The sequence below is a fragment of the Myotis brandtii genome, unplaced genomic scaffold, assembly GCF_000412655.1.
Source record: "Myotis brandtii unplaced genomic scaffold, ASM41265v1 scaffold699, whole genome shotgun sequence".
NCBI classification, from domain to species: domain Eukaryota; kingdom Metazoa; phylum Chordata; class Mammalia; order Chiroptera; family Vespertilionidae; genus Myotis; species Myotis brandtii.
Genome location: NW_005370733.1, coordinates 674,654 through 700,728, shown reverse-complemented (window position 1 = coordinate 700,728; position 26,075 = coordinate 674,654). Strand labels below are relative to the sequence as shown.

The 26,075-nt window shown below is 51.2% G+C and overlaps 1 protein-coding gene across 1 annotated transcript in view; it reads right to left on the bottom strand.

Moving 5' to 3' along the window:
- MED27 (mediator complex subunit 27) overlaps positions 1 to 26,075 on the bottom strand; it is a 138,975-nt gene that overhangs the window by 30,688 nt on the left and 82,212 nt on the right. The window contains exon 4 of the mRNA XM_005882134.2: positions 7,072 to 7,165. Coding sequence (XP_005882196.1) covers positions 7,072 to 7,165 — 94 coding nt within the window. The remainder of the gene's footprint in view (positions 1 to 7,071; positions 7,166 to 26,075) is intronic.

The window sequence follows — 26,075 nt, the reverse complement described above, 5'->3', positions numbered from 1 at the left end:
CTCCCGGAATCAGGTCCCCCACCCCTCACTCCGCTCGCTCTGCTCTGGGCTGAGACTGGCCTCGGTAACCAGCCCAGAGTCTAGCAGTCCCTGCGTGTTGGCGTGGCCCGACCCACCCGGGCAGCGGGCAGCGGGAGTCGGTCCTTGTTGACTTAAACAACAGGGAACTTGACTGCCATTGCACTGTTTGTGCCCCGGCTTCATCCACTCAGTGCAGGCCTCCTCTGTGCCAGGCACAGTTCTACGCCCTGCAAACATGACAAGGAACAGGAAGAATTTGGTAAAATTCTATTTTTCTGGGGACTCCCAGTCATGCAAGACATTGGCTCAAGGCTGAGTAGAAGGGCAGGACCAGGCTCTTGTGATGCCTGGGAAACCAGGCACTCAAAAAGGATTCAATGACCGCAACCAACAGAAGCCAGACAGCAGGTCTTCACAGGCACAGTACGTTCCGGAGGTTTGGTAGTGGCTCAGAAACATCCAGAAGCGGGGGAGGGGGCCAGGAACCGAGAAAGAACATGCACCCTGGCGTCAAGCTAACAGAGGTTAGCCCTCAGCCTGGTGACTCACCGGGCCCCTCAGCCTGGTGACTCACCAGGCCCCTCAGCCTGGAGGCTCACCAGGCCCCTCAGCCGGGAGGCTCACCGGGCCCAGAGAGTGCATTCTTTTTCAAAGGAAATATATTTGTATTGATTTCAGAGAGGGAGGGAGAGGGAGAGAGAGAGAGAAACATCAATGATGAGAGCAAATCACTGATCGGCTGCCTCTTGCACATCTCCTACCAGAGATTGAGCCCGCAACCCAGGCATGTGCCCTGACCTGGAATGGAACGGTGATCTCATGGTTCATAGGTTGACACTCAACCACTGAGCCACGCCAGCTGGGCCAGCACCTGCATTCTCACTAGTTTGCTCCTGAAGGTGGTTGATAGTGATGACAACGATTAATGCCCACCACCACTCCTGCAACTACATACAGACCAATTAGTTCAATTAACTTTAATAAAATTCGATATAATATAACTTATAAAACTGATAATGCCATGGATCGGGACAGTATATACACATACTCATCTTTTAATTCAGCTGGCAACTGAAATGGATTGTGTGTGTCACTTTTATTAAAATGACAACTGTTTTATCTCAACACATAGGCACAATGAAACGATTAACTAGAGGAAAAATCAACTGTGTGGACCGGGATAAGGGAATAAAGTAAAATAAAGAGATAAACTGCTTTTAAAATCAGCCGAAGATTTAATGCAGTCCCGGAAGGTTTCAATTATTTACACGCTTGGTCCATGCAGTGTAAATCCGGGCTAATGAGATTCAATTGCCGGGCATAAATCTGCAGAAGACAACCGCGTCTATGGAAAACAGCAGCCGGGCTCCGTGTTAGTAACTCTTCAAAACAAAGATTATGCCTCGGAAAGAGGAATGTCATTCTGCTCCACATCATTGACTGCAGTGGGTGTTGGGAGAAATGGCTCCGTTTGGTCAAACACAAACTGAGACAAGTTACAAGGGATTCAAAGGACCTATTGATCAATAGGGTTGTCTTCTAATAACAAGATCAGCGCCGATAATTTACACGATCTCTTTGTCCTACGGAAGCTGTGCAGTCCCGGAGAAGCCCTCTCTGTAAAGTGCCCTGTCTCCACCCAGGCGGCGTGAGGCAACGCACGAGGTGGAACGGGTGTTACTGGGCAACTGGCCAGGCCACACTCCTTCAGAAGCCTCATCGAGGCTCTGTGCATGTGGTATGTGATATTGTAGGAGTTGTCAAATGGCATTTTATTATATTTTATTTTAAATAATATTTTTACTGATTTCGGAGAGGAAGGGAAAGAGAGAGACGGAAACATCAATGATGAGAGAATCATTGACCGGCTGCCTCCTGCATGCCCCCTATTGGGGACTGAGCTCGCAACCTGGGCATGTGCCCTTGACCAGGGACCTTTCAGTTCACAGGTGGACGCTCTATCCACTGAGCCAAACCAGCTAGGGCCCAACTGGCATTTTAAAGCAAAGTGACCCCCTTGACATCCACCTGTGGCCCTCCGTGCGCCTCAGACCTGTGAGACAGGCCTCCGCAGTGCTTTGGGGGCAACGGAAGAGACTCTCCACCCGAAGAAGCAAGGCTGGGCCTCTCGAAAAGGAGCGCAGACCCAACCCCGAGAATGCACAGCAGCTTTGCCGGAAGGGCAGGCGGGGGACGGGACGTCCCAGGCAGAGGGATCAGCAGGCCCAGGGCACAGCCGCGGACAACATGGAGCGAACCACGCCCCCTTCTCGGTGCAGTTTTCACGTGCGGTCCTGTTTTCGGTGCTTCCTTTTCTAGGGGATGTTCTCCTTGCTCGCACGCTTGTTCACTGATTGACGGCTTTCAGGAAGGTGTAGATTTTTGTTCTCGTTCTTACCTCCTGTCCACACTCGTGTCCTCAGACCTCCCTTTTCTTAGATGACACTTCAGCATCTCGTGTGTCAATTTGTGATGGTCCTTTTAAGCCTCCTCTATCACACACACCTACCTCCTCCCATCCTGGTTGAGATGATCTCTGCTGTGCTAGGACATCAGCACTTCCCCCTCGTCACACCCTTTGTTTTAGCCTCACACCGACAACGAAATACAGGGATGCCCACTCTCCGTCGGAGGCTGACGTCTCCCCGCCTGCCCCGTGGCTGGGCGAGGCTCGTCCTGAGATTCCGCGAGCCGGGTGAGCGGGCGCCGGCTTGTGTTTGAGATGGTTTTTCTCTGGCCTGGATGCTTGAAAGGCACACGTACCCTTGACTCACGCCTTTGAAAGCGCTGTCCATCACTGCCTTGTGCTTTATGTATTGATTTCTAGACATCTGATGCCAGTCTGATGCTCTTGCCTTGTAAGCTATTGGCTTCTTTTGCTTGAGAGCCGTGGGGACTTTTCCTTGGTCTTTGATGTCTAATAGCATCACTAGACTACATCTTAGACCTGACCGGCGCTGGCCAATGTCCCAGGCACCAGCGCGGCCTGCCGACGTGCAGATCCAGACCTCCGTTAGCTTCCACGTTCGTTCTGCTCCATGCGTTTCTCGGGCTCCCATTGCAGTCACGGCTTTTCTTCCCTGTCTGCTTCCCTTCCACCACCTGCTCTCTGACCCTTTCTTCTTTCTTTGCTTATTTGCATCCCTTGGTTGTTTCCTGGCATCTCTTCAATGCCCTTATTATATTTCATGTGAGTCTATTTTTTTCCTTGAGCATGTTGAAATTTAGTCAATTTCTGAGATAATTTTAGCATTTCATCCATTTTTGACTGAGTACAAGTTCTTTTCACTTTTTCACATTTTTACCTGTTTCTGAATTTCTGACTCAAGAGTATTTTTCATCTCTGCATACACCTGAGGGTGTGAAAGTCAGCGGAGGGTGATGTTAAACAGTGCTCTTCTGCTCTGTGGCGTGTGTTTCCTCGGGTGGGAGGTGGGGGTGGTTCTTTACGCTGCGGTGTTTAGTCCAACATTTTTCCGATGAAAAATTTCAAACATCTAAGAAGTTGAAAGAGTTGTAAGGTGAACACCCATATTCCCATGAGCTAGAATCTATAGTTATCATTTTGTCCCACCTAATTGTCACATATATCTCCATCTACCCAGCCACTGAGCCATCTTCATTTTTTCCAGGCATTAGTAGACTACATCCCTAAACACTTAGGCAAGCACACCATTGGTAGAGTTTAAGGTTTAAACATTTTTGAAGGTTAAACTTGTCTACAGTAAAATGTACACCTTAGTGTACCCTTCTCTGGATGCTGAGAAATGTGCACAGCCACATAAACCACACCTCAAAGGGCTGATGCTTCCCCCGCCACCAACGCTCCCGTGAGCTCCCAGTCCACGCCTGCTCCCCGAGGGCAAGCACGGCCCTGCCTGCCCTCCACGCGGGGAATCCACGCGGCGAGTTACACGGAGGCAGCTCCCGGAGCCAGGCTGAAGGGAGCCCATGGGGGAGAGCTTGCCGATGCATGCGGGCTCTTCTTGTCTTCTCACGCACAGTTTGGAGTGCGGGCATTCTTGGTCTTCTAGTTGTGTCTATGGTTTTTTTGTAGTTTTATTTGTTTGTGTTTTTCTGTATTTTTTGAGAAATACTATCTATCTTGGATTTAGATAGTCACCATAATATTTGATTGCCAACATTCTCAAACATAAAGGAACAGATTATTTAACAACCACCCAAGTTAGAAAACGACCAAGATTTAGATTTTGCCACACCTGCTTTATCCAGCCCTCTTTCTCTTTTGAAATATTTTAAAGCAAAGCTCATACAACACGTTAATTTCACTTTAGTCTCCTCCTCTAAAGACAGACCTCGGCTTCAGCCCGAGGCCACGGTTACAGCTGACAACCACCAGCAACCGCGGTGCGGGTGAAAGGCAGCCCCCCAGCCCATGCTCACACCCTCCAGGTCCTCCAGCTGCTTCAGGAGTGCTCTTCCGAGGAAGCCGAGGGAGCTGGCCTGGAGAATGGCCAACATTCCTTGAACTCTTACTCTTTTTTTAAACCTTAAAGTGTTTAATCATTAATAAACTTCCATTCATTTCACTGCCATTGCAACACACATTTTTGGAATTAGTTTGATATTTTGTTGGAATATTCGTACATTAGACACATTTCTCCTTAGAGCAGCAGTTCTAACATTTTGGCCTTAGGGTCTCGCTGCGATCCTGTAAGTTACCGAGGCCCTAGGAACTTCTGTTTCTGTGGGAAGCTATCAATATTTACCACATTAGAAACAAAACAGAAATGTTTAAAACACAAGACGCAAGCCAACAGGCATTAGGGTGACGACGGCACCTCACGCTAGGCAGCCCCGGACAACACGGTGACCCTGAACGGAGAGTGAGGAGGAAGGAGATGTCTGCCCGGGAAGCGGCTTTGCTTTGGGAGCCCCCGAAGCAGCCTCTGCGCCCCTTCTGGCTGGGCCCTCGTTTGAGAAGTGCTGCCTTACAGAATGGGCCTGATTTTAGAAAACAAATGTACAATTTTTATGTGTCAAAATGAAGTAAAAAATAAAAGCTGACTTTTCTAGTAAGTCTTACAAAATGGCATTTTCAAAAAAGCATTTAACGAAGAATTCCAATCATAATCGGAGCTGTGACAAAGTGCTGAAATCTGGGTACAGATTCCCCAAGTGGTTGCTGCAGCATCACAGAATTTTATTGTTTTAATTAGGTATTTATTATTTCTTATTATTTTTTAATCCTCACCTGAGGATATTTTTCCATTGATTTTTAGGGAGAGTGGAAAAGAGAGGGAAAGATAGAGAGAAACATCGATGTGAGAGAAACACATCGATTCGTTGCCTCCTGCATGAGCCCTGACCAGGGCTCGGGCTGGGGAGGAGCCTGCAACCGAGGTACATGCCCTTGACTGGAATTGAACCTGGGACTCTTCGGTCCACAGGCCGACGCTCTGTCCACTGAGCCACAACGGCTGGGGCAGCATCACAGAATTTTAGACTGCGGGTCTCCGGAGCGTTCCCAAGGACAGCTGAGGCTGCACCTCGGCCTCGGCACACGGGGACAAGTCTGCGTCCTGCTCCGGCGCTGCCTCCCAGGAAAACATTCTGGCATTTTCCCGGGAGCCACACATTTGCATGCGCTAAAGCAGGGCTTCTCAACCTTGGCACCGAGATGTGTCCGCGTGGTTTAAAAAAGACATGTCATTCAACAGAAGGCATGAATATGTTAAAGAGATGGAAGGTTAGTTAAAATGTATGTTTAGAAAGATTGACAAATGAGTTTTATCTGTTTTAAATCATGTAACATAAAGATTCAGTTATATAATATCAAGATATCTTTCAAATATCATGGTTGAAGTTTCATCTTTTTCCTACAATTTTATACCTGGTGAGTCAGTCACAATTTTTAATATATTTTTAAAAATATATTTGATATGTTTTTATTTATTTCAGAGAGAGGAAGGGAGAGAGAGAGAGATATAAACATCAATGATAAGAGTGAATCATCAATCAGCTGCCTCCTTGTACACCCCACATGGGGGATCAAGCCCGCAACCTGGGCATGTGCCCTGACCAGGAATCAAACCATGACCTTCTGGTTCATAGGTCGACACTCAACCACTGAGCCACACCAGCCAGGTAGCACATGAGCATTTTAAATGCCAAAAGAAGCCAGCTGCTTGTTCTCGTCTCTGACTCGATTAAGCGCTTACAATATTTTGACTGCTGGGAGAAAATTAATAATGGGATGTTAGGCGGTAGATGAACTGAAACTAAATATCAACACAGCTAGATTTATTTTTGGATGACTGAGCTCATCTCCTCAAAGAACGGAAATAGGATTTATTACATCATGATATTAACATACACAGCATCAAAGAGCCCCCCGCAGGGCAGAGAGAGCAGCCACACCGGAGGCCGAAAGCTTAAGGTGCATCATCCGGGGAATGGAGTGGACAGCTATGGCCATTACCTCCGACTCACAAAGACGCCGGAGGAAGTTAAGGCGTAAATGCCCTGACAGTTTTGGGATGGAACCAGTGCGGATGCCTCATTCCTTCCCTCCCAGCAGCTGTCCCCACGCAGCCCATGCGGGCACACTCAGACACATGGGAGAGGAAGATGCTGTGACCTGTCACTCGCGTGTTCACTCAGCAAATATTTACTGAGCGCCTGTGTGTCCTCCCCTCCTGCGCCCGCCCGTCTCCCGTGCGGGAGTGTATCTCCAGGTCAGACACAGGGAAGGGGCCGCCCCTCCATTTCTGAGGGGCTCCGAAGCCCTGATACTTCTGGGCCCACGAGGAAATGCTGGTCAGCTTTAGATGAGCCAAACAGACCCCAACTGCCTCAGAGGGAGCCCAGTCTACCCTCCCCTCCTCCTGCCCCTTCTATCTGGGCAGACACTGCAGACGACCCAGGGCTCCCAGGACAGGTCACTGACACCGGAGGCTCTCTGCTGCCCCTGGTGGTGACTGCTCGGCGATGGCGGAAAACAACGGGGCCACCAGAATCTGCCTGTCCCCCTTTACCATGTAATCTCGAGGCCAGTTTTCTTCCATACAGATGGCCAAGTGGACTTACCAGAAGCATCGCTGACGTTCCATTGGGTCTGGATAACTGGATGGACATTTCAGGAAACATCCTGTCAATGCGGCTGATCACGTCATCAACATACCTAAGTGGGAACAGAAACACACCCGCATGAACGGAACCCTCGTCTCAGGAACACGGGCCCACATGCACTGGACTTCTTGTCGGTTTCACCTGTATTAATGGAATCCATTTTCAAGAAGGCTAATGGGATAACATGGCTCTTTGTAAAATATACTATTTCCTCGTTCCTCCTCTTGCCTTCCAGTCAACCAGTCTTTAGTTAGGGTTAAGGTGCCCTAACCCTAACCCCAACCCCTCCTTTTTCCTGGAGGGACACTAGCTAATTCAAGTTATAGCACAATTTTTGCTTAAATGGGTATTCAATGTTTACATTCTACACTCTATGCATACACACACACACACACACACACACACATATCTTCACCCGAGGATACTAGTATGTTTATTGATTTTAGAGAGAGAGGAAGGGAGAGGGAGAGAGAGAGAAACATCAATGTGAGAAACACTGATTGGTTGCCTCCCATATGCACCCTGCCTGGGGATCCAGCCGCAACCTGGGTATGTGCTCTGACCGGAATTGAACCACAATCCTTTGGTGTATGGGGTGACTCTCCAGTCCTGGGAGCCGCCCAGCCAGGACTATACTTATATTTTTAGTAGCTGAGCTACACTGTGGCTCATGAGTACATTTATTCACTTGTTGTACAGCTTCCTGTTCTGCCTGGTTTTCACTTGATTAGTTTTCTATGTACCTTTTATCATTTTATCCCTGACCTCTCCACACGACTCTAAACTTCACACTACAGTCACACGGGTTAGGCGCTCTATCAGTTCCACTCTTTTTGGAGACATTCCTCCCAAAGGAAGTCCTCTGTTCCTCTGGCCCAAATGGAACCTGTCTCCTTTAAGGTTTACAATCATTGAGACAACTGACTGCAAGCACCTGGCATGGCATCTGGCGCAAACGAACACCTCTGGTCCCCGGTGAGCCTGTTCTGCAAAAACACCCCCTCTCGGTAGGTGAACTCTCCCTCCAGCCGCGGCTCACCAAGGAGATGCCCAGCGCAGCCCCGACAGAGCTGGCCTGGCTCCGACCCTCTGAGAAAGAAATCCACCAGTGTTTGTGCTCACCACCCAATCCACTGGCCACAGAGGGGATGTATAATACAATAGCTGAGATGCAAAACTATCCATTAAGGATTCTGCATTGGATTTCGTATCTGTTGGACACGACAAATTAAATTACAGTCCATTAGATCAGGGACATATAAAAGCCGTGTTCTCTGGGCGGGGGAGAGGGAGATTAGCTCTCCGCTCACAACATGAAAGGCGTCAGCCTGCAACCTAGGGCCCCTGAGAGCAGCAGACAACACAATGCCATTTGTTTAAAAAGCGAGCGCGGGGGATCAGCTCGGAAAGTCAGACAGCAATCCCACTGATTAACTCGCAGGTTCTCCTTAGGGAATGTTATCACAGTTTACACTTCGAGCGAAGAAGGCAGGGAAAGCTTCGAAGGCAGCGGCCAATGAGGAATCCCCAGTAGGAAGATGTGCAGAGATCGCGGGAGGAGGTGGAGGTGCGCTGAGGGCGTGGGCTGCTGGGGAAGAGGGCGGGAGACGGCTGTTCAAGTGCGAAGACTTCTACAACCCAGCACCAGACAGCCGGGAGGACCAGAAGAGGAGGCCATGGCATTAAGAAGCAAACTAGTTGAGAAAGAACAAGAGGTAGTTCCTAGAGGTAAGGCCCATTCTGTTGACTTTCAAAAAGGCTAAGAAACAGCCCGGCCGGCGGGGCTCAGTGGTTGAGCATCGACATATGAATCAGGAGGTCGCAGTTTGATTCCCCATCAGGGCACATGCCCCGGGTGTAGGCTCGATCCCCAGTGTGGGCATGCAGGAGGCAGCCAATCCATGATTCTCTCATCATTGATGTTTCTATCGCTCTCTTTCCCCCTTCCTTCCTCTCTGAAATCAATAAAAAACATAAAAAAGGCTAAGAAACAGTGACTAAGAAACCACACCTCAGGCCCCACCGTCCCTTCCAGATGTGCAGCTGCCTGAGGTACAGCCTCGGCTCTGAGCTTAAACGCTGCGGAAGGTGAAAACAGCTCACTTTCCATCACTCCCGATGTTCCTTGAAACGGCGGAGACACACGGCAAACTCCACGTCCAAGTGTACACCAGGCCATAGGACATTTGCATATTTCTCTCCTAAATCTATGTACGTGGTTTAAACCCAGTTAATTCAGACTCAGCAGGAAGCAAAAATCTGCTGTCCTATGAGAACGGAGGTCATTTGCTAAGCATATGCTAATGGGGAGAGGGGCATGTTTTTTGAACGATCCTCAATCAATAGCCATCATAATCAATAGCCATCATAGCTCCGACAGCAGGATGCAAATGAACCAGAACCTCGGCTCCAAGGCAGGCTCCCGGTTGCTCCCCACGCGGTCACCTTGAAGGGCTTGCAGCACTTTCTGGAAAGCCCGTCTCTGTAGTAGGCGAGGAGGCCGAGCGCTGGTCTGGACACCAAGCTCGGTGCAGATTCCAGGACGTGTGAGGAGGGGCCAGAGTCCTGGCTGCAGACCACGCGGACCACGCGTGCTCCTCGCCGCTTCCATCCCCGTGTCCAGGAGAGCTCACGGGTGGAGAAAGGAGGGCAGCGGCGGGAGGAAAGGTTCCCAGGAAAACCGTCTGCGGCCGACGGGAGAGTGGAGAGGCCTGGGCGGCACTGCTGTCTTCTTCCCACCCAGCGATCTCAGCAGCAGCTCAGTAAGCTCCACCCAAGGATTTCATGAAGCAGAAATCAATTTCCAGGAGATGTTTTTCATTCCCACGTCCAACATAACGGAGAAGCAAATTTCCTTTTCACAGGTGACATTATGTGTTTGCCAAGAGGAGAAAGAGAGAAAGTCAGCTGCCTGCTTAACTGAGGAAAACAATGTCTGAATCCTCGCAGCAAAAATCAAAACATTCATTTGCAAGCAGACATGGCTTTCAAACCGCAAATCCACCGCTAGTGGCCTGACAGAAGGATGAGGCTGGCGACAAAGCGCACTCTCTCTCTGCAGGGGCTGGTGTCCAGGTACCCCTCTTGCAGGCCGTCTCTGAACCCCAAGCCACGCCCACTGCCACGCAGGGCTCCGCGTGCAGGGCAGGGACAGGTGGGGAAGGTAGGCACAGCGCGCTCCCTGCCACACGGCACCGTATGTCCCGCTCGCTCTGCGGCAGGAGCAAACTGCTTTAATTTCTACCTTTGGCTACAGGCAAACAAGCAGTAACACAGCAGTGGTGACGAGTCACACTTGAGCAGATGCGACGCGGAAAGATTAATTTCGTGCCAAATTGAGCAGTGAGTCACAATTTGCACGTTCCTGCCAACCTGCTAACAGGGTAAGAACTGGAGAGCTCGCTGCTCCTGTTTACATCACAGAGGCCTGTCCGCCAGAGCTGCCGCTCTCCTCAGGCAGCGCCCAGGAGCTGCGGCCGATGGGCCACGAAGGGCCAAACACAAACCCTTAGAAATCACGGGTCGGATCACGGTGTGACTCATCCCGAGTATTTTCAGGCAGAAGTTAACTCTGAACAACGGAAGAATCCCACTTCCTGTCCCGCTCTCTCCATCGGACTCTCACTGGGCTCCCCCCATTCTCCCAGGACACTCCACCCGGTTCTTCTCCGAGTCTCTAAGGCGTCCTTGGGACTCAGCTCAGAATCAACTGCTTCCCCGTCACTGCGATCAGAAGCAAGCAGGCCACTCTCAGACTTCTCACCTCGTTCTCCTGTTTTCAAGTGGCTTGGCCTGCTCCTCCAAATGTCCCCAATTTAAAGACCCTGGGACCTCGGAGGTCCTCTCGTCCAGCGTCCCTCTCAGTCTGGGGATCCAGTGGCGTCTCCATGCGGTGGTCTGCACCCCCCTGCCCACCTGGGGCTGCAGTGTCCCCACCCAACCACCCCATCAGCCTGTGGGCGACACACAGGTATTTCCTCCCAAACCTACAGGCTTTGCGCAAGCCGGTGACGGACCACTGGCTTCCCTGACTGCTCGACCAGCCTTTAACTCTTTCTTGGGTCACAGGTCCCTTGGAGAATGTGCTGCAAACTAAAACACACACCTGCACAAACTGTCCAGGCCGCTGTCTGCAGCTCCTGAGCCCTTCAAATCCATGCAGAGACCCATGTTCAGAAGAGCTGCTCTAGACTGTTCTAGAATTGAGGTATCTGGTTTCTTCTTTGTTCCTCTCTGAATGGGAAACTGTATTTTTCAATAAAGCTATTTTAATTTTAGGAAAAAAATGTTGCAGGAACACAGAAAGGGGGGGCGATGAATCTAAGAGTCGATAATCTTAACATCATGCTTCCATGATGGAGCCCAAGGGTAGAGCTCGTTTGTAAACAACCGTCTCTCTGTTAATCTTCCCAACAAGGTCTAGGAGAGCCCAAGGGTAGAGCTCGTTTGTAAACAACCGTCTCCCTGTTAATCTTCCCAACAAGGTCTAGGGCAGTGATGGTGAACCAATGACATGTGTGTCAGAGGTGACACTCGAACTCATTTTTTTGGTTGATTTTTCTTTGTTAAATGGCATTTAAATATATAAAATAAATATCAAAAATATAAGTCTTTGTTTTACTATGGTTGCAAATATCAAAAAATTTCTATATGTGACACGGCACCAGAGTTAAGTTAGGGTTTTTCAAAATGCTGACACGCCGAGCTCAAAAGGTTTGCCATCACTGGCCTAGGACCTGCTTCCGTGACCTTGGAAGGCGTTGGGTGTGAGGGACCGTTTCTGCCTCCACAGCCGAATTTCCCAGGCTGTGCAGCAGCTCCCTGCTCTCTGCATACTGTAGGAGGCGCTGCAGCTCAGTGCTGAGTTCAAGTGCAAGACCTCGGATGGCCGAGGAGGCCCTGCGGTCCAGCGGCCGCCACTGCTCCCCCTGGCCCAGCCCCCACCTCCACCTCCGCCTCCACCTCCTCGGGCGACCTGGGCAGCTTGCGCCGCTGGCACAGCCTGCACCCCGTGCACTCTGCACCCTCTGCCCGGAGGATGCTGTTCACATCCCCCCATGTCCGGTCAGTCCTTGTCTTTGGGTTCCGACTTCAATGACACTTCCTCAGGGAAGCTCCCGACACTCCTTTCGGCCCCATCAGTGGCGTCTCATCTGACCCCACAGCACTTTTTAATTCTCGTCTGTGTCTCCCGTCCCCGTTGTAATTAAGCAGTTTTTCCGGTGACTGTTTGTTTAATGTCTCTCTTCCCAACAGGTCTCTCCGCAGGGTCGCAGGATGCCGCCCTCGATGCTGTGTCCCCGCTCCTTGCCATGGGCCTGCGCCCTCCACGCTCTCCTTCAACCCGCTGAGCTGAGCTGACAGGACGTGGAAGCCAGCCATGTGGACCCGCCAGGCAGGTATGAAACAGCTCAAATGCAGATTTTAGCAGATGTGAGGTGTTGGGAGAGTCTGTTACAGGAGTCATCGAAAGTCAGTGGCAACAGCAACCAGAGAGCCCCACACACAACCTCAAAGAAAGCAGAGCTGCCCGGTCTCAGAGCACAGGGTGGGCACAGCCCCCCCTCTGTCCTGGCAGGAGCTCGGCCGCGTGGGGCAGGAGCCGAGATGGGCACCGCGCTGTCGCCATGCCAGCCCTAACGCCGCTTCTAACGAACTAATTAATTCTGCGAAAACATTAGGACAAAGATGCCCACCACCCAACTGGGGTCACCACACCAAAGCGATAGCAACACTGACTATGGAAGACATTTCTAAAGAGACCGGTGTCACCAAACATGAACAGTCTACTCCACACATTAAAATATATTGCAAACTACTTGTTATTAAAGCCTTAAAATAATTTGTTGGACAGATGGCTTCGTTCTCTAAAGTCTGACCTTCCCTCAAAAGAAAAAAAAACCCCAACAAATCTGGACTCCAGCCAGCGATCCCGTGTTAGGGAGATGCTGAGCCGCTCAAACCAGACTTCCGTAGCACTGACCCCACGCCGTGCGGACGCACACACTGTCCATCACTCCCTACGAACGAGCGCTAGCAGTGCACGTGCTAATCAGCCGCATTTGGGGGCGAGGTGATGCCTGGGGATAGCCCTTCGCGATCTGAGGATGAGTTAAGGCTCTCCCCGACACCTGTCCAGAATGATGGCACCAGAGGCTCTGCCAGCAGGTAGAGACAGAGGGGGGTTGGGTTAATGACTCCACGAGGATGCGACTGCCCGAAACTACATCACATCGATCTCAATGTGATGAAGAACACCTAGAAACTGAGGTCAGACTCCTCCACTTTGTAAAAGACCTTGTCATGTCCATGAAAGAGTTCTTGTTCCTTTGAAAGAAGTAGGTTCTAAACTGCACATCACAAGACTAGATGCATCAGAGACAAGAGCTCCCCCGACCACCTGCTGTTACTCTCGTCTAAGGAGAGACAGGCAGAAACTCCACCACCGAGCTAAGGACACTGGCCACCTCAGCAGCGGCTGTCAAGGCGAAGAAGACAGGTGCTGGGGACCCAGCCTGCAGGACTCAGCGAGCCCGGCACACAGGTGCTGGGGACCGGCCTGCGGGGCTCCCACTGCATCTGCACACCCTTTTCCTTCAAGGCCACAGGCTCATTTCCAGAAAAACACGACAACTAAGATTCCTTCCAATCTCCTGTTGGGTTTTTATTTTATGACTCGCAATTCATGTGCAAAGTTGCTAAGTAACAGGAAGGGGCAAATAGTAAACACCTGCTTTGCATTTTACTAATCACTGCAAGGCAGACATTTTTATAAATCTCTGTCCTTGCACTAAAAATGTATTCAGATATCTGTGGGCCCCCGTTTTCCCTAAAACATTTCAACAATGTGTTAAGCTTGGGGAAGAATTACACTTTCACTAAACATCTCCGTCCTCTGCGAGCTCTCACATGTTATGGAGAAAAAAACCCCAAACAATGAAAACACCCATACTGAGCGCCCATAGCTATTCAGTCATCCCGTTGGGCCTGGCGGGGTGACCCCGCTCAGGCGGGGGTGGGGGGGTGGAGGAATGTGGGCGCAGGTCAAGTCACAGGTGAGAAAGGGACCAGACAGATGACAGGCTGCCTCACCAGGGGGGACAGCTGAGGACGCTGGCTCACCTGCCCGCACCTTTGGAAACGGTGGAATAAGAAATATGGGAAACTGAAATATGTTCACATTAATTGAGGGTAACAGTGATATGAATATTCTAAATGGGTAACAAAGTAAACTTTACACACACTCAGTTCATGAAACAAGTATTTCCTGGAAGCTGACCTATGGATGTGGCCAGTTTTGACAGTGAAGGCTTCACACAGAACAATGGGATCAAACGGAGAGACCTGCCCCTGAGAAAGTTACCCAGAGGCCTCTCGGCTCCTCGTCCTTCCCCTTCCTCCCTAAGGTCCAGCACCTACGCTGCAGGCCCCAGGCATTCCTTCTCCGACACTGTCAAGTGCTAGTTTGCTTTTCCCTCTAAGTTCACGGTCACATTCATATTTACATTGACCCCAAACTAACAATTTCCAATGTGTGACAGGCACACTCACAGAGTGTGCGGGAGGCGACGCACATATATGAGTGAACATTTTTAATTTAAGTATGTATGTACATAGAAAAATACATAACTAGCAGCTAAAACCTGAGTTCATAGACATCACTTCCTAGAATGATGCTGTTTAAAACATGAGTTTATTTAAAGAAAAATATTATGCAGAGAATAGAACAGCTGATCAGAGATTATGGCAAAACTCCTACAGGTGGTTGTAAATGACTGAGTGCAAAACCCCCTTAAGGTAAGGCAGGTCCCAGCCCTGGCTGGTGGCTCAGTCGGTTGGAGCGTCGCCCCGCACACCAAAAGGTGGCGGGTTCCACGCCTAGTTGGGCTGCGTACGGGAGGCAACCTATCGATGTTTTTCTCTCACATCCATGTTTCTTTCTCTCTCTCTCTCTCTCTCTCTCTCTCTCTCTCCCCGCCCCCCACCCTCCCTCTCTCTTTTTCTCAAATTAATAAAACATATTCTCAGGTGAGGATTGAAAAAAAAGGCAGGCAATAAAACAGCTTGGTTTCAAAAAGGTTTTGCTTGGCTTTGAAAACTGGTGTGTTTTTTTTTTCATTCTAAACAGATCTTCACTTTTACACCTTAAAAAAAGAAAGAAGGTTCCGAGCCTACATCTGGAGCTGGCGGGAGGAAGGGGTAAGCGGCCCAGGAGGGCGGGTGTCGGGTCAGCAATCCCGAGGCAAGGCTGCGGGTGATCAATCATGGGAGCTGACTCCACGGGAATAATGGGAAAGTGCAGCCGAGCAGGGGAGGGAGCCTCTTCACACAGAAAAAGGCTTTCACAGGCGGCAGCAGTGGCCACGGGCCCAAAGCCCCTCACCACTTTCAAAGGTGTTCACCTGTTCCAGACTGCTCTTCCCGGGGGAGCAAGTCCAGGACTCCCCTGGAGACAGGTAGAGGTGGTTGGCAGAGCCCTAAAGAAACTCTCAAAGGGCGCCCTCTACAGGTGTACGGTGGCCTCACAAGACCACCACCAACACTGATCCTGTCTCTGCACTGAGAAGTCTATGGCAGTCTTTCAATCCCTTGCAAACCTCTCCTCCACTGCAAGTCAGAGGAGAAATAAAGTGAACTGAGCTGACCCTCTGCTCACCCCCCCACCCCCCCCCCCCCCCTCCCCACCCCCCCTCTAGCCCTGCCTACTGGCTCCTCCCCCATGGTACCCACCCAAGGAGACTTTCCTCTGCCGGGAGAGGGGAAACCTTCAGGGAACAAAGCCCATCATCTATAAATAAGTCATCACAATGATTTAAAAAGGAAAGAAGCTTGGAAGGGTAACTTCATCCAAAAGATGTAGTAATCTTCTGTTCCGAAGAAGTCATGAATAGCCTTGTCTCAGGACTTAAGAACAAGCAGAAAATCAGTAATACATCAAAAAAAATCCCCTAGATATTTAGCTATTCTAAATAACCCGAGAAGAAATCACAAGGGAAATTAGAAAATATCTTGAAATGAATGATAAAAATATATCAAAATTTGTGGGATGCAGCTCAAGCCATATCGGAGGGAAATTTATTGTTTAAAAAAGCTTACATAAAAAATTGAATGACTAAAAGATTAAAGATCTATGCTTCCATTTAAAAAAATTTAGCAAAGCAAAGCAAATTAAACCCAAAGTAAGAAGGAAACAATGCTTATAACTAATGAAAGAGAAAACAGATAAAACTTTGAGAAAAACTGAAATCAAGAACAGATAATTTGAAAGAAAATAAATAAAACTGAGAAATCTCTGGCTAGACTGATGGGAAAGAAAAAAGACACAATTCAACAATATCAGGAATGAACCAGGAGACAGCACTCAGATGCCAGAGACAGGCAAAGGCCACTATGAGAATATAACAAACAATGTTACGCCGATACATTCGAAAACATAGATGACGTGGACAGTCCTTGAAAGATCATTAGATAATTGATATAAGAAATAAAAATATCTAAGTATCTGCTTTTTAAAAACTGAATGTTACCAAAATCCTTCCTGTAAAGAAAACTCCAGTCCTATGTGGATTCTTTGGTTAATTCTATCAAACACTGAGGAAGCAACAATGACAATCTTACAGAAACTCGCAGAAAACAGGAAGGTTTCAATGCATCTCCTGGGCCCACATTACCCTGATTCTGAAACTAGACAAAACGATGCATTCCTCAGAAACAGACAAAATTCCTTAACAAAATAGGAGCCAATGGCACCCGGCAGTACATTAGACTGACAGCATATCATGATCTAGCATATTCTAGAATGCAAAGTCGGATTCACAAGGAAACCAACCCATGCTGTGGTATACACATGTAATGGAACATTATTCAGCATAAAGTGGATGCATTTTATGTAAATTATACTTCAATAAGGTTGATTTTTTAAAAATATATTTTATTGATTTTTACAGAGAGGAAGGGAGAGGGATAGAGAGTTAGAAACATCGATGAGAGAGAAAAACATCGATCAGCTGCCTCCTGTACACCCCCTACTGGGGATGTGCCCGCAACCAAGGTACATGCCCTTGACTGGAATTGAACCCGGGACCCTTCAGTCCGCAGGCCGACGCTCTATCCAATGAGCCAAACTTGTCAGGGCAGTAAGGTTGATTTTTAAAAAATGTTTAGAACATGCTGAATTCTTTGCATTATTCTCAAATATTAATGGCACGAGAGTCCAAGCAAGAGGTTGTCAGTAAGTCTTGGGGAGACGAGGCAGAGCCTGCATCCCTCCGGGACTCGGGTGCAGAGAACTGGGTGCTTCCTCCACAGTGTGGGGAAGCCAGCGCTGAGCTCCCTGCAGCCCTAAAGCAGGGGAGGGGCAGCCCCGGGTCCAGTGCCTGCGGGATCCCCGACGGGCTGGGCCCAGAGTGAGTTTCATCACCCACAGGGCCTCCCCTCCGTGGGCATGTGCTCTGGCTTCCTCTTCCTGTACCAGATGATCTCTAAGGGTCCTCCTAGCTCTGGTCAATGCGACACACGTTTCCCAAGAGTCTACCCTGTGCACAGGAGGCAGGTACACAGCCCTAACGACTCAGCATCTTGAATGGCACGTGGTCATTATCCTAGGAAACCCAACCAGTCCAAGCGCCCCCTTCCTCAGCCTCTCAGTGACTGGAATCTACTGGACCTCGTGCATCTTAGTAAAACCCATCAGCATCTTCACAGCAGAACTATTCCAAGTACTGGCATCAAACACACTGACTTTGTCGCTGCCTGGCGGGTGGGGGCATTACTAGAAATTTCTGAAGAAACGTATCGCTGGAAAGGACACTGCACCCACGTACTGGAACTAGATGAGTGTCTTGACAAGAAGCCCAGGAAAGAGCAAGTCTGTGATCGAGGGAACGGGCAGGACGGACCTGCCTACTCGAGGTCACAGGAGCACATTGGCGGTGGCTGAGCGGGCTGCCCCGACGCGCCGGGCAGGATGCTCAGAGGGCTCGTGCAATTACAGGGCACATACCGAATATAACAGTCTTTCGCTTGAGGATCTCAAGAAAATAGACCAAATGGCTATTTACCTAAATGTCAGTGGCTCAGAAACAGGAGCCAGGAGTACAGCATCCAGGCCCTTCGGTTCTTAAATTCCAGACACCCACGCTTGTCAGATCAGCTCAGTGAACAGATCAGCCGTCCTCAGTTATCTGTATCAGTCACTCCGTAAATGCTCCAAACACCACCAAGTGCACCACCCACGAGGGCTGTAGCTCCAGCTCTGACTTGTGAAACGGCACGTGCGCGCGCACACACACGCACGCACGCACGCACACACACGCATACACAGGCACACTTGTGTGCACACGGTATTTAAGCGGGCAGAGCACACTGCTCAGGAGTCAGGGACACAGCTCACAGTGAAGGAGCAGGCTGTTTCTCTTGCTCAGACCCACAGCTGTCCAAGGAGGACTGTGGAGATCACCCCGTGCATGAGTCGCTTGGAGCTGTGCTAGTGGGAGGTGACGTGTAGAAGAAGAGAGAGATCATCACTCCATTTGACAAAAACAGGCGCAGTACCCCTGTGAGCAAGGCAGGGATGGCAACCTGCAGGTGGGCACAGACGACACAAGGTGCACAAAGACGTGACAACAGGGAGCGAGGGCGTCTTTAACAGAGAGGAGGTGACACCGTTACCCCTAAAACATGCAAATGGAAGTTGCCAGCGAAGATGGATCAATTACGCTGGTCGATGAGAATAATGAGAGAGTTCCAGCAGGGAACACTGAGGTTAAATATCAGGCAAAACTTTACAACTGGCTGGAGCTAGCAGTGCAGAGGGGCTGCGGGAGGCAAGGAATGGCGGCCTGGAGAGGCACCTGCCTGGCCACAATGGATTATTCCTGCCGCAGTTCAGGATCCGACAGACTTGCGTTCGAGAGGTCTGCTCTGCTCCAGGTGAGAGGAAAGCCAGGAGGCCCCTCTAGAAGTGAGGGCTTTGCCCACGGAGCAAAACTCTTGACATTCAGACCCGACACGGGTCATTACAATGGGCTGCACAGGCGGCAGCGGCAGGAAATGCACAAGGGGCAATGCGCCTGGGAGGAGGGGCTCTGCCTGCGTGTACGCATCGCAACCCAAGAACAGCCCGTCTTCCTGCCCAAAATGTTCTTGGACATCTTTCCGCCTCAATTCAAAGGCTTCTTTCTTTGTTGAGTTCAAAACAGCACATTATTTGTTGTTAAGCAACGTGAAGCATTTGAGCTCCGTTAGGTGGCTCAGAAACTTCTCGCAGTTCGTGCGGGTTGTGAGCGGCTGCCGGAGGCTCTGACGGACAGACGTCTCCAGATTCCGCTGAGCCACGCCTGGCCTCCGGCCTCTGCGCTCCAAGGCCTGGGCAGGGAGAGCGCACACAGGGAGCGCTGCCTTCGTTAACCGGCTCAGCAATCTCGAGCCGGAGGAACGCTTTCTGGGGCCCCTTCACACCCAAGATGGCACCGCCCGCCGTGTCCACGGGACCCTAGCACCCCCGGGTCACGGCCTGCTGGCGCCCTGGAAGACGGCCACGTGAGCAGCGCCCCTCCAGCACGGTCTTCCCCATGAGGCGGAGGCACTGCAGTGAACCAACTCATGTTTGCAAACACATAGTGAGAGCTGACAGCGGTAAGAACTACAGTAACAGCCCGAAGGAATCATGTGATCCTGAAGCTGAAGGCAGAGGGTGTCCGGTCCTTCCTCCCCTCCGGAGAGTGGGACGGGCTGCTCACTGAAGCCTTCCAGCTGCTGTGGGCAAAGCCGGGATTAGAACTCGGACCTCGGAACCTGCTCTGGTCCTTCACACAGACCTTCCACATGTGCTGCACAGTAACACTAAAAAAACACACAAAAAACTCCTCCAAAGGACAGAGTTAGGGGCCTTTTATAGCCACACGTAACCAAGTATTCACTGCATATGTCCATTGTAGTGTTTCCAATATTCTTACCCACTCTCGCTTTTCCAACAATAAATTCTGGTCACAGCATAAATGTAATTGGAATTACGCCACATGGTTGTGAGAAATCGTCTCGATCTGTTTTCAGGCCCAGCCTCTGGAGAAATAATGAGTCTGTGGTTAAATGTATGCGTGCACACCCTGAAATCAATCCAGGCCGGAGCTGCCCCCGCTCGATACTATCTGTGCTGGTCTTTTCTGAAACACCTTCGGAATAAAGTAACAATCCCGGGAAACCGTTTCCGTAGAGATCCCAGCATGCCTCCCTTCCGTGCAGAGGGGTGAAGCGAGAGGTGAGCGGGTTTCATTCTATGGATTTCAGGTAACTGGCTACTGATTTCCATTCTGCAGACGTGGATGCCATTCCAGCATTGATCCGAACGCTCTTGATTCATCTATTTTGGTGCATGAGAGAGCTTCCAAAAATACAACTTTAAAGGACCGAACATGCATTTCTAAAACCCCGTGCCGTGATGACCAGGAAAACATCGAAGCATCATGTCCCACGAGGCCACTTCCAAGCCAGGCCTCACTTTCAGCTCGGGCCCGCCCAGCTGTCTCAAACTCCATTTCTAGAGTGTTCTGGACGATAGCCCCGTGCCATCCACGGGAGCCACGTCCAGCCAGTTTCCACAGAGCAAATGGAATTTTCCCAAACAGATGCAGAGAACAAAGACCCCCCGAGGTTAGTGTTTCCAAAACAAATGGTCAGAAATTAAGTTTAGGTCATTTTCAAGAGGGCATTTTTCACGTGTGACTGGCTCAAACGGGAGCCCGCTATCGGAAACCTGACATTTCCCAAGCCCCAGAAGCAGCGCGGAAAACGAAGCAGCACAATCAAGGTTCCGACAGTGACTCACGCGTTCCTGCCAGCACAGCCGCCATCCCGCCCGTCTTCACAGCCCAGCCCGGGCCCCGGGGAGCCTGCGCCTTCCCATCAGCACGCGGTTCGCACCCTCACGCCCATCTCTTCGGATGCCTAGCCTTCATTTTATCCATTTTTCTGAGCATCTTCTTAAAACAAAGGTATGTCTATTCCTCACAAGAAAGCAATTTATTTTATGAACTTCCTGCGCTTTGTAATTAGCTTTCATTTTTTCCCTGGGGCGTCAGCCAGGCTCCCAGTGTGTCTGCTGCGGGTTCCAAATGCGTTGCTCTGGCAGCGGAGGACGTGGCTCTGCCCGAGGGCCCCTGGCAGCCTGGGGCGCTCGCAGCACAGCAGCGGCTGGGCCTGCCCTCCTCCTCAGTTCTTGCCGGTGTTCCCAGTTGTTATGGGGTCAGAAACGGACAGTGAACGAGAGTGCCCCACTGGACGCTGGCCCCCCAGCATGAGGGCCTCCGGTCTGACCGAGCGATGGAGAAGGGGCAGAGATGGGGACAGGGCATGGAGATGGGCCCTGGCACCCTGGGCAGGGAGTCAGACCTCCACGCCGAGTCCCACCACCACAGTGTGCAAATGGCGGCCGCACCCAGCTCAGAAGGCCGCCAGGGTTATGTAAGGTGTTAGAACAGGGCCTGACCCCAGCGATTACTCGAGAAGGACAACTGCCTATGACGGCGGGGGTGTGACCATTGGGAAGCAGTATGCAGACACACGGTGCCTTTGCTCACTCCTTCAATGTCACGACCGTCAATGAAGACAGCATCCACGGAAGATCCCTCTGGCCACACATCACACAGGCCACAAGCACAAAACCGTGTGCATGCGCGTGCTGGGGGGTGGGGGGCGTGTAATGACAGAAGAACAGGAGAAAGAAGAAAGGGGGCGGGAGGGTTTGTATTGTGATATTGTACCCAACCCCTGCCCCAAACGCTTCCATCAAACCTTGACCCAAGGACGTGTCATCCGTAGAAGGAGGTGGTCTGTTTGAGAAGGGCGCACCCTGGCCGCTCTGGTGTCCTTTGCCACTCAAGGACACGGGGACCACTTCCAGCTCTCCGTGCGCTATGCTCATCGCTCTCAGCACTGTCTACCCCACCCTCCCAGCAAGCCCAGGCCAGGCTTATTCCAAACGCACTGTGTTTACAGGCTGCACCTTTCAACAAAGGTTTCCAACGTGAACGCACGTCTAGTGTGCATGACGACTTCCATTGGCCCGATCGAGCGCATTCGCAGGTTATTTTCACTCGAGTAGAGAAGATCTGGGAAGGGGAGAAGTTCAGGTCCCTTCATCTTCTCTTTGGAAATAAATTATTCATGAAACTCTCTCCCTCGTTCCCGAAGGGTTAGGTTTAAACAGCTGCTGAAGTGCTGCTGCTGCAGAACACGACTCGCGGCCGCAGCCCAGGAAACGCTCACTGCTCATGGCGTTTCCCCTGGTCAATGGCCGACGTGTGGAGACGCGAGCGCCCGCCTCTCACACACAAAGCGGGCAGCCAGGGGTCACTATGGTCCGCCGTCTCCGAGGACCCACTCCAGTGTGGCCGAGGCAAGCTCAGGGGGTAGGCGTGGGGGGCGAGGCACAGTGGGAGCCCTCCTGCAGCAGGTCAAGGGGCCCGTTTATTTATTTCAAATTTGTTCCTTTCAAGGTGAAAAACCACTGAAGACTTCCCCAGCCATTGGCTCCACCCACCCAGAGCCGAGACCCAGAGCTGGGCTCTGTCTCAGGGCCACGTGTCGACGAAAGTCTGGGGCTACCTGGTGCTCAGAGGCATCGCTGGGCTCCACTTCTTCGCAAATACAAATCCAAAGTTAAGAAACCAGATCAAATAACAAAAAAACATAGAGGAATCCATTTAAACAACCAAGCCTAGGCCACTCTCCATTGGTCGGTATTGCCTCAAATTTCTCATAAGATAATGTCACTAATTTTAGACGTCGCCACCCCCCCTCCCCAACACACACACACACACACACACACACACACACACACCAAACTGGGGACCCTCTTTTTAAACGAGCAGCTTTCCATGTTAAAGCTCCAATGCAGAGTGACCGGGCCCCAGCCAGAGTCCTCAGTGCTGTGGCCGCCGAGGGCATCCGGGGGGACGTCCCCTTCGCAATACGGCTCAGACACCGGAGATTAAGGGTGCGTTCCTGCTGATGGTCCCCAGACTCCAGACCTCAGGGGCTGGGCAAGAGGTGGGCTTGTTCTTGCTGAATTTCAGGCCACATGCAATAGGGCGAACACTCCATGTCCCTGATGTGGGGGAGTTTGAAAGGTCTCACTCAGGACCCTCTCGCTCTTCTGCTGTCCCTTCTAAGGGCATGGCTGACAGCAAGGACGCTGTGCCGTTCCGCCAGCCGCCGTGCCGCTGCTGGGAACCTGATATGTAGCTAAGACCATGGCGGGCTCTGGATGGTGACGGCCAAGGTCAAACGCTCGCTCTGACACTAACTAGTGTAGTGATGCGGCCTTGGCAAGTCACCTCACCTCTGTGCCTCAGTTTCCTCATTTGTGAAAGAAACACAGTAGTGCCAACCCCACGAGATGAAACGGCTTAACAAGCAGAGTGCTGGGGGGCAGCCCGGCGGGGCTCCGGCTCGCCCTCTCCCGGGCTGCAGGGCACTGTTCACCCTCTCGAATCTCAGTTTCTTGTCGGTGAAACTTAGGAAGAACAGTATTTTCCTCATTCGCAGCGCGGCTAAATAACAGCGGATTCGTGTGCGCGGCTCAGGGTCTGGTCCATAGTAGGTGTTCGATGTGAGGTGGCCAGCATCGTCATGTCAGTAATCGAATACTTCCTCACTGTTTTCTAATCTGGCAAGAACCTTATGCTTGAATAAACAGTATGCCACAAGCTTATTCAAAATACAAACCCAGGGCCATTCCAATTTGTGGGTGTTAATTCAAAAATTTCAGAAAGGCACGGTACTATTTTCAGAACTGTACTTCGCCAAGAAACCTCTCGTAAATGTATCCCCCATGACACCACACTGCGAATCCACAAAAATGCACAGCAGCTCCTTGCAAAGGGGAAGTGCAAAATGAGACGAAGCGCGTGCTTGCTGAAGGTAGAACCTCTGCCTCCATCAGCAGGTTACTCACGGCAGGCTCAACCAGAAACTCCCGACTCCGGGACTGGGAGTCGGAATCCGTGGGAAGCCACCAGATATTCATGCTTCCAGGAATCCTAGTCCTCACAGGCGAAAGGCCCAACCCTTCCTCACTGACGGAAGAAACCCTAATGGCATGAAGGGGTCATGGCCAGGTCATGGCCAAGGGCACAGAAGGCAAGAGTATTGCTCTGCTTCTGGGTCCAAGCCCTTCTTCCTTCCCACTAGATTGAGGGGGGGGGGGCACTGGAGGAGGGGACTCCCAAATGGAAAACTCTACCTGTGGATCTGGAGTCACACGTCCTAGATGCCAGTAACCATTCTGCAGGTCCCAGGCGTGCAGGGCCAGCGTGGACCTGGGCCGCACTGGTGGTGACAGAGAGGGAAGGACTTGGAATGTAATTGAAAAGCTGTTGCTAATGGACTAGACTGGGGGGCGGGTGTGGAGAAGGGACATTCACTCTTGGCTTTGGTCTTGTCATAATCGTCTGTCTGATCTGAACCTTTCCCCCAGAGAGGAGAAGAAAGCTTCGCATGTGTCCATGGCTGACCTCCAGCAGGTGCTCCGTGCCACGGAGCCTGCATCTCTGAAGGGAACCATCAGATGTAAGTCACTGTCGGATGTAAGTCACCATCAGAACTCTGACTTACCTGGGCCCTGGCGCAGGCCACTCCCTGGGGGGACAGCAAAGCCGCGCACACAGCCTCCAGGCACCGATAGAGTTTGCTGCAAGGCTAACTACACTCTCACTCTAAACAAAGCCCCTGCTGGCAGCGCTGTCTCCCCCGGCCCTCAGCTCTACTGCAGATGTCCTCTAGCGCAGCGGTTCTCAACCTGTGGGTCGAGACCCCTTTGGGGGTCAAACGACCCTTTCACAGGGGTCGCCTAAATACATCCTGCATATCAGATATTTACATTATGATTCATAGCAGTAGCAACATTACAGTTATGAAGTAGCAACGAAAATAATTTTATGGTTGGGGTCACCACCACATGAGGAACTGTATTAAAGGGTCGCGGCATTAGGAAGGTTGAGAACCACTGCTCTAGCGGGACTTGTCCCATCACGAAATGAAAGGCCTCTAGGTGAGAGCTTTGAGCCTCTGCCTGTGGATCTCGGAGCCTTTGGAGGAATGGACCCTGCACAGCTCTGACCACGCTCCGTTTGGGCAGTGAGGTGAATCCCGAGGGTCTGACTCAGCCCGCGGTAGTTCCTGGTCCCTGGCAGCGACGGGGACGCCACCCGGCGCCTGTGAACATGACCTTTCACCAAGGAGGCCGAGGAAGTCGGCGGGTCCTGGGACACGGCTCCTTCCCAACAGGAGCCCAGGAGGCAGCCCAGGCCTGCGCTCAGGCTGCGAGGCCAGGACAGCTGCGGCGGGGAGGGCGCTGGCCGAGGACAGGCCCCGGCGCGGAGAAGGGCCTGGAAGCGTGATATCACCGTATTTCACCCCATCGTGTCTGAAATCAATCAGATGTGTTCATAATCAACAGCCTGTCATAGTTCAACCGACAGATTTCTCTTTCTTAGTGGGACGTAAATAAGGCGCAGCTTAGAATTGGTGACGTTGTCGATTTGATGACACGTGGCACTCCCCCCCCCCCACCGGAGCGGCCCCACCTTGGAACTTCTTATAATAAGGAGTCAGAATTAAACTGTCCTACTGTTTATGTTAATGATACGGGGGCTTTGAGACGCCTGGAGGAAGGTACCAGTCTGTACGGATACACGAACCAAACAGGAGGAGCACCCCGACCTCCATGCTCACCCCCTGGACGACAAGGGCCGCCCCTCTGGGTGTGTGCGTGTCTCACCGCACAGGTAGGGCTTCTATAGAGAGAAGGGGCCTTGGAGATGGAAACCTAATTCTCTCATTAAAAGCAGAGAAAGCGCAGACCCAGAGGGAAGTGACCTGCCCACAGACACAAAGCTGGAGGGCGACAGGACTCAGAACAGACGGGGGAGTGTGGTCTGGGCCGCCCAGTGCCCCACGGGGTT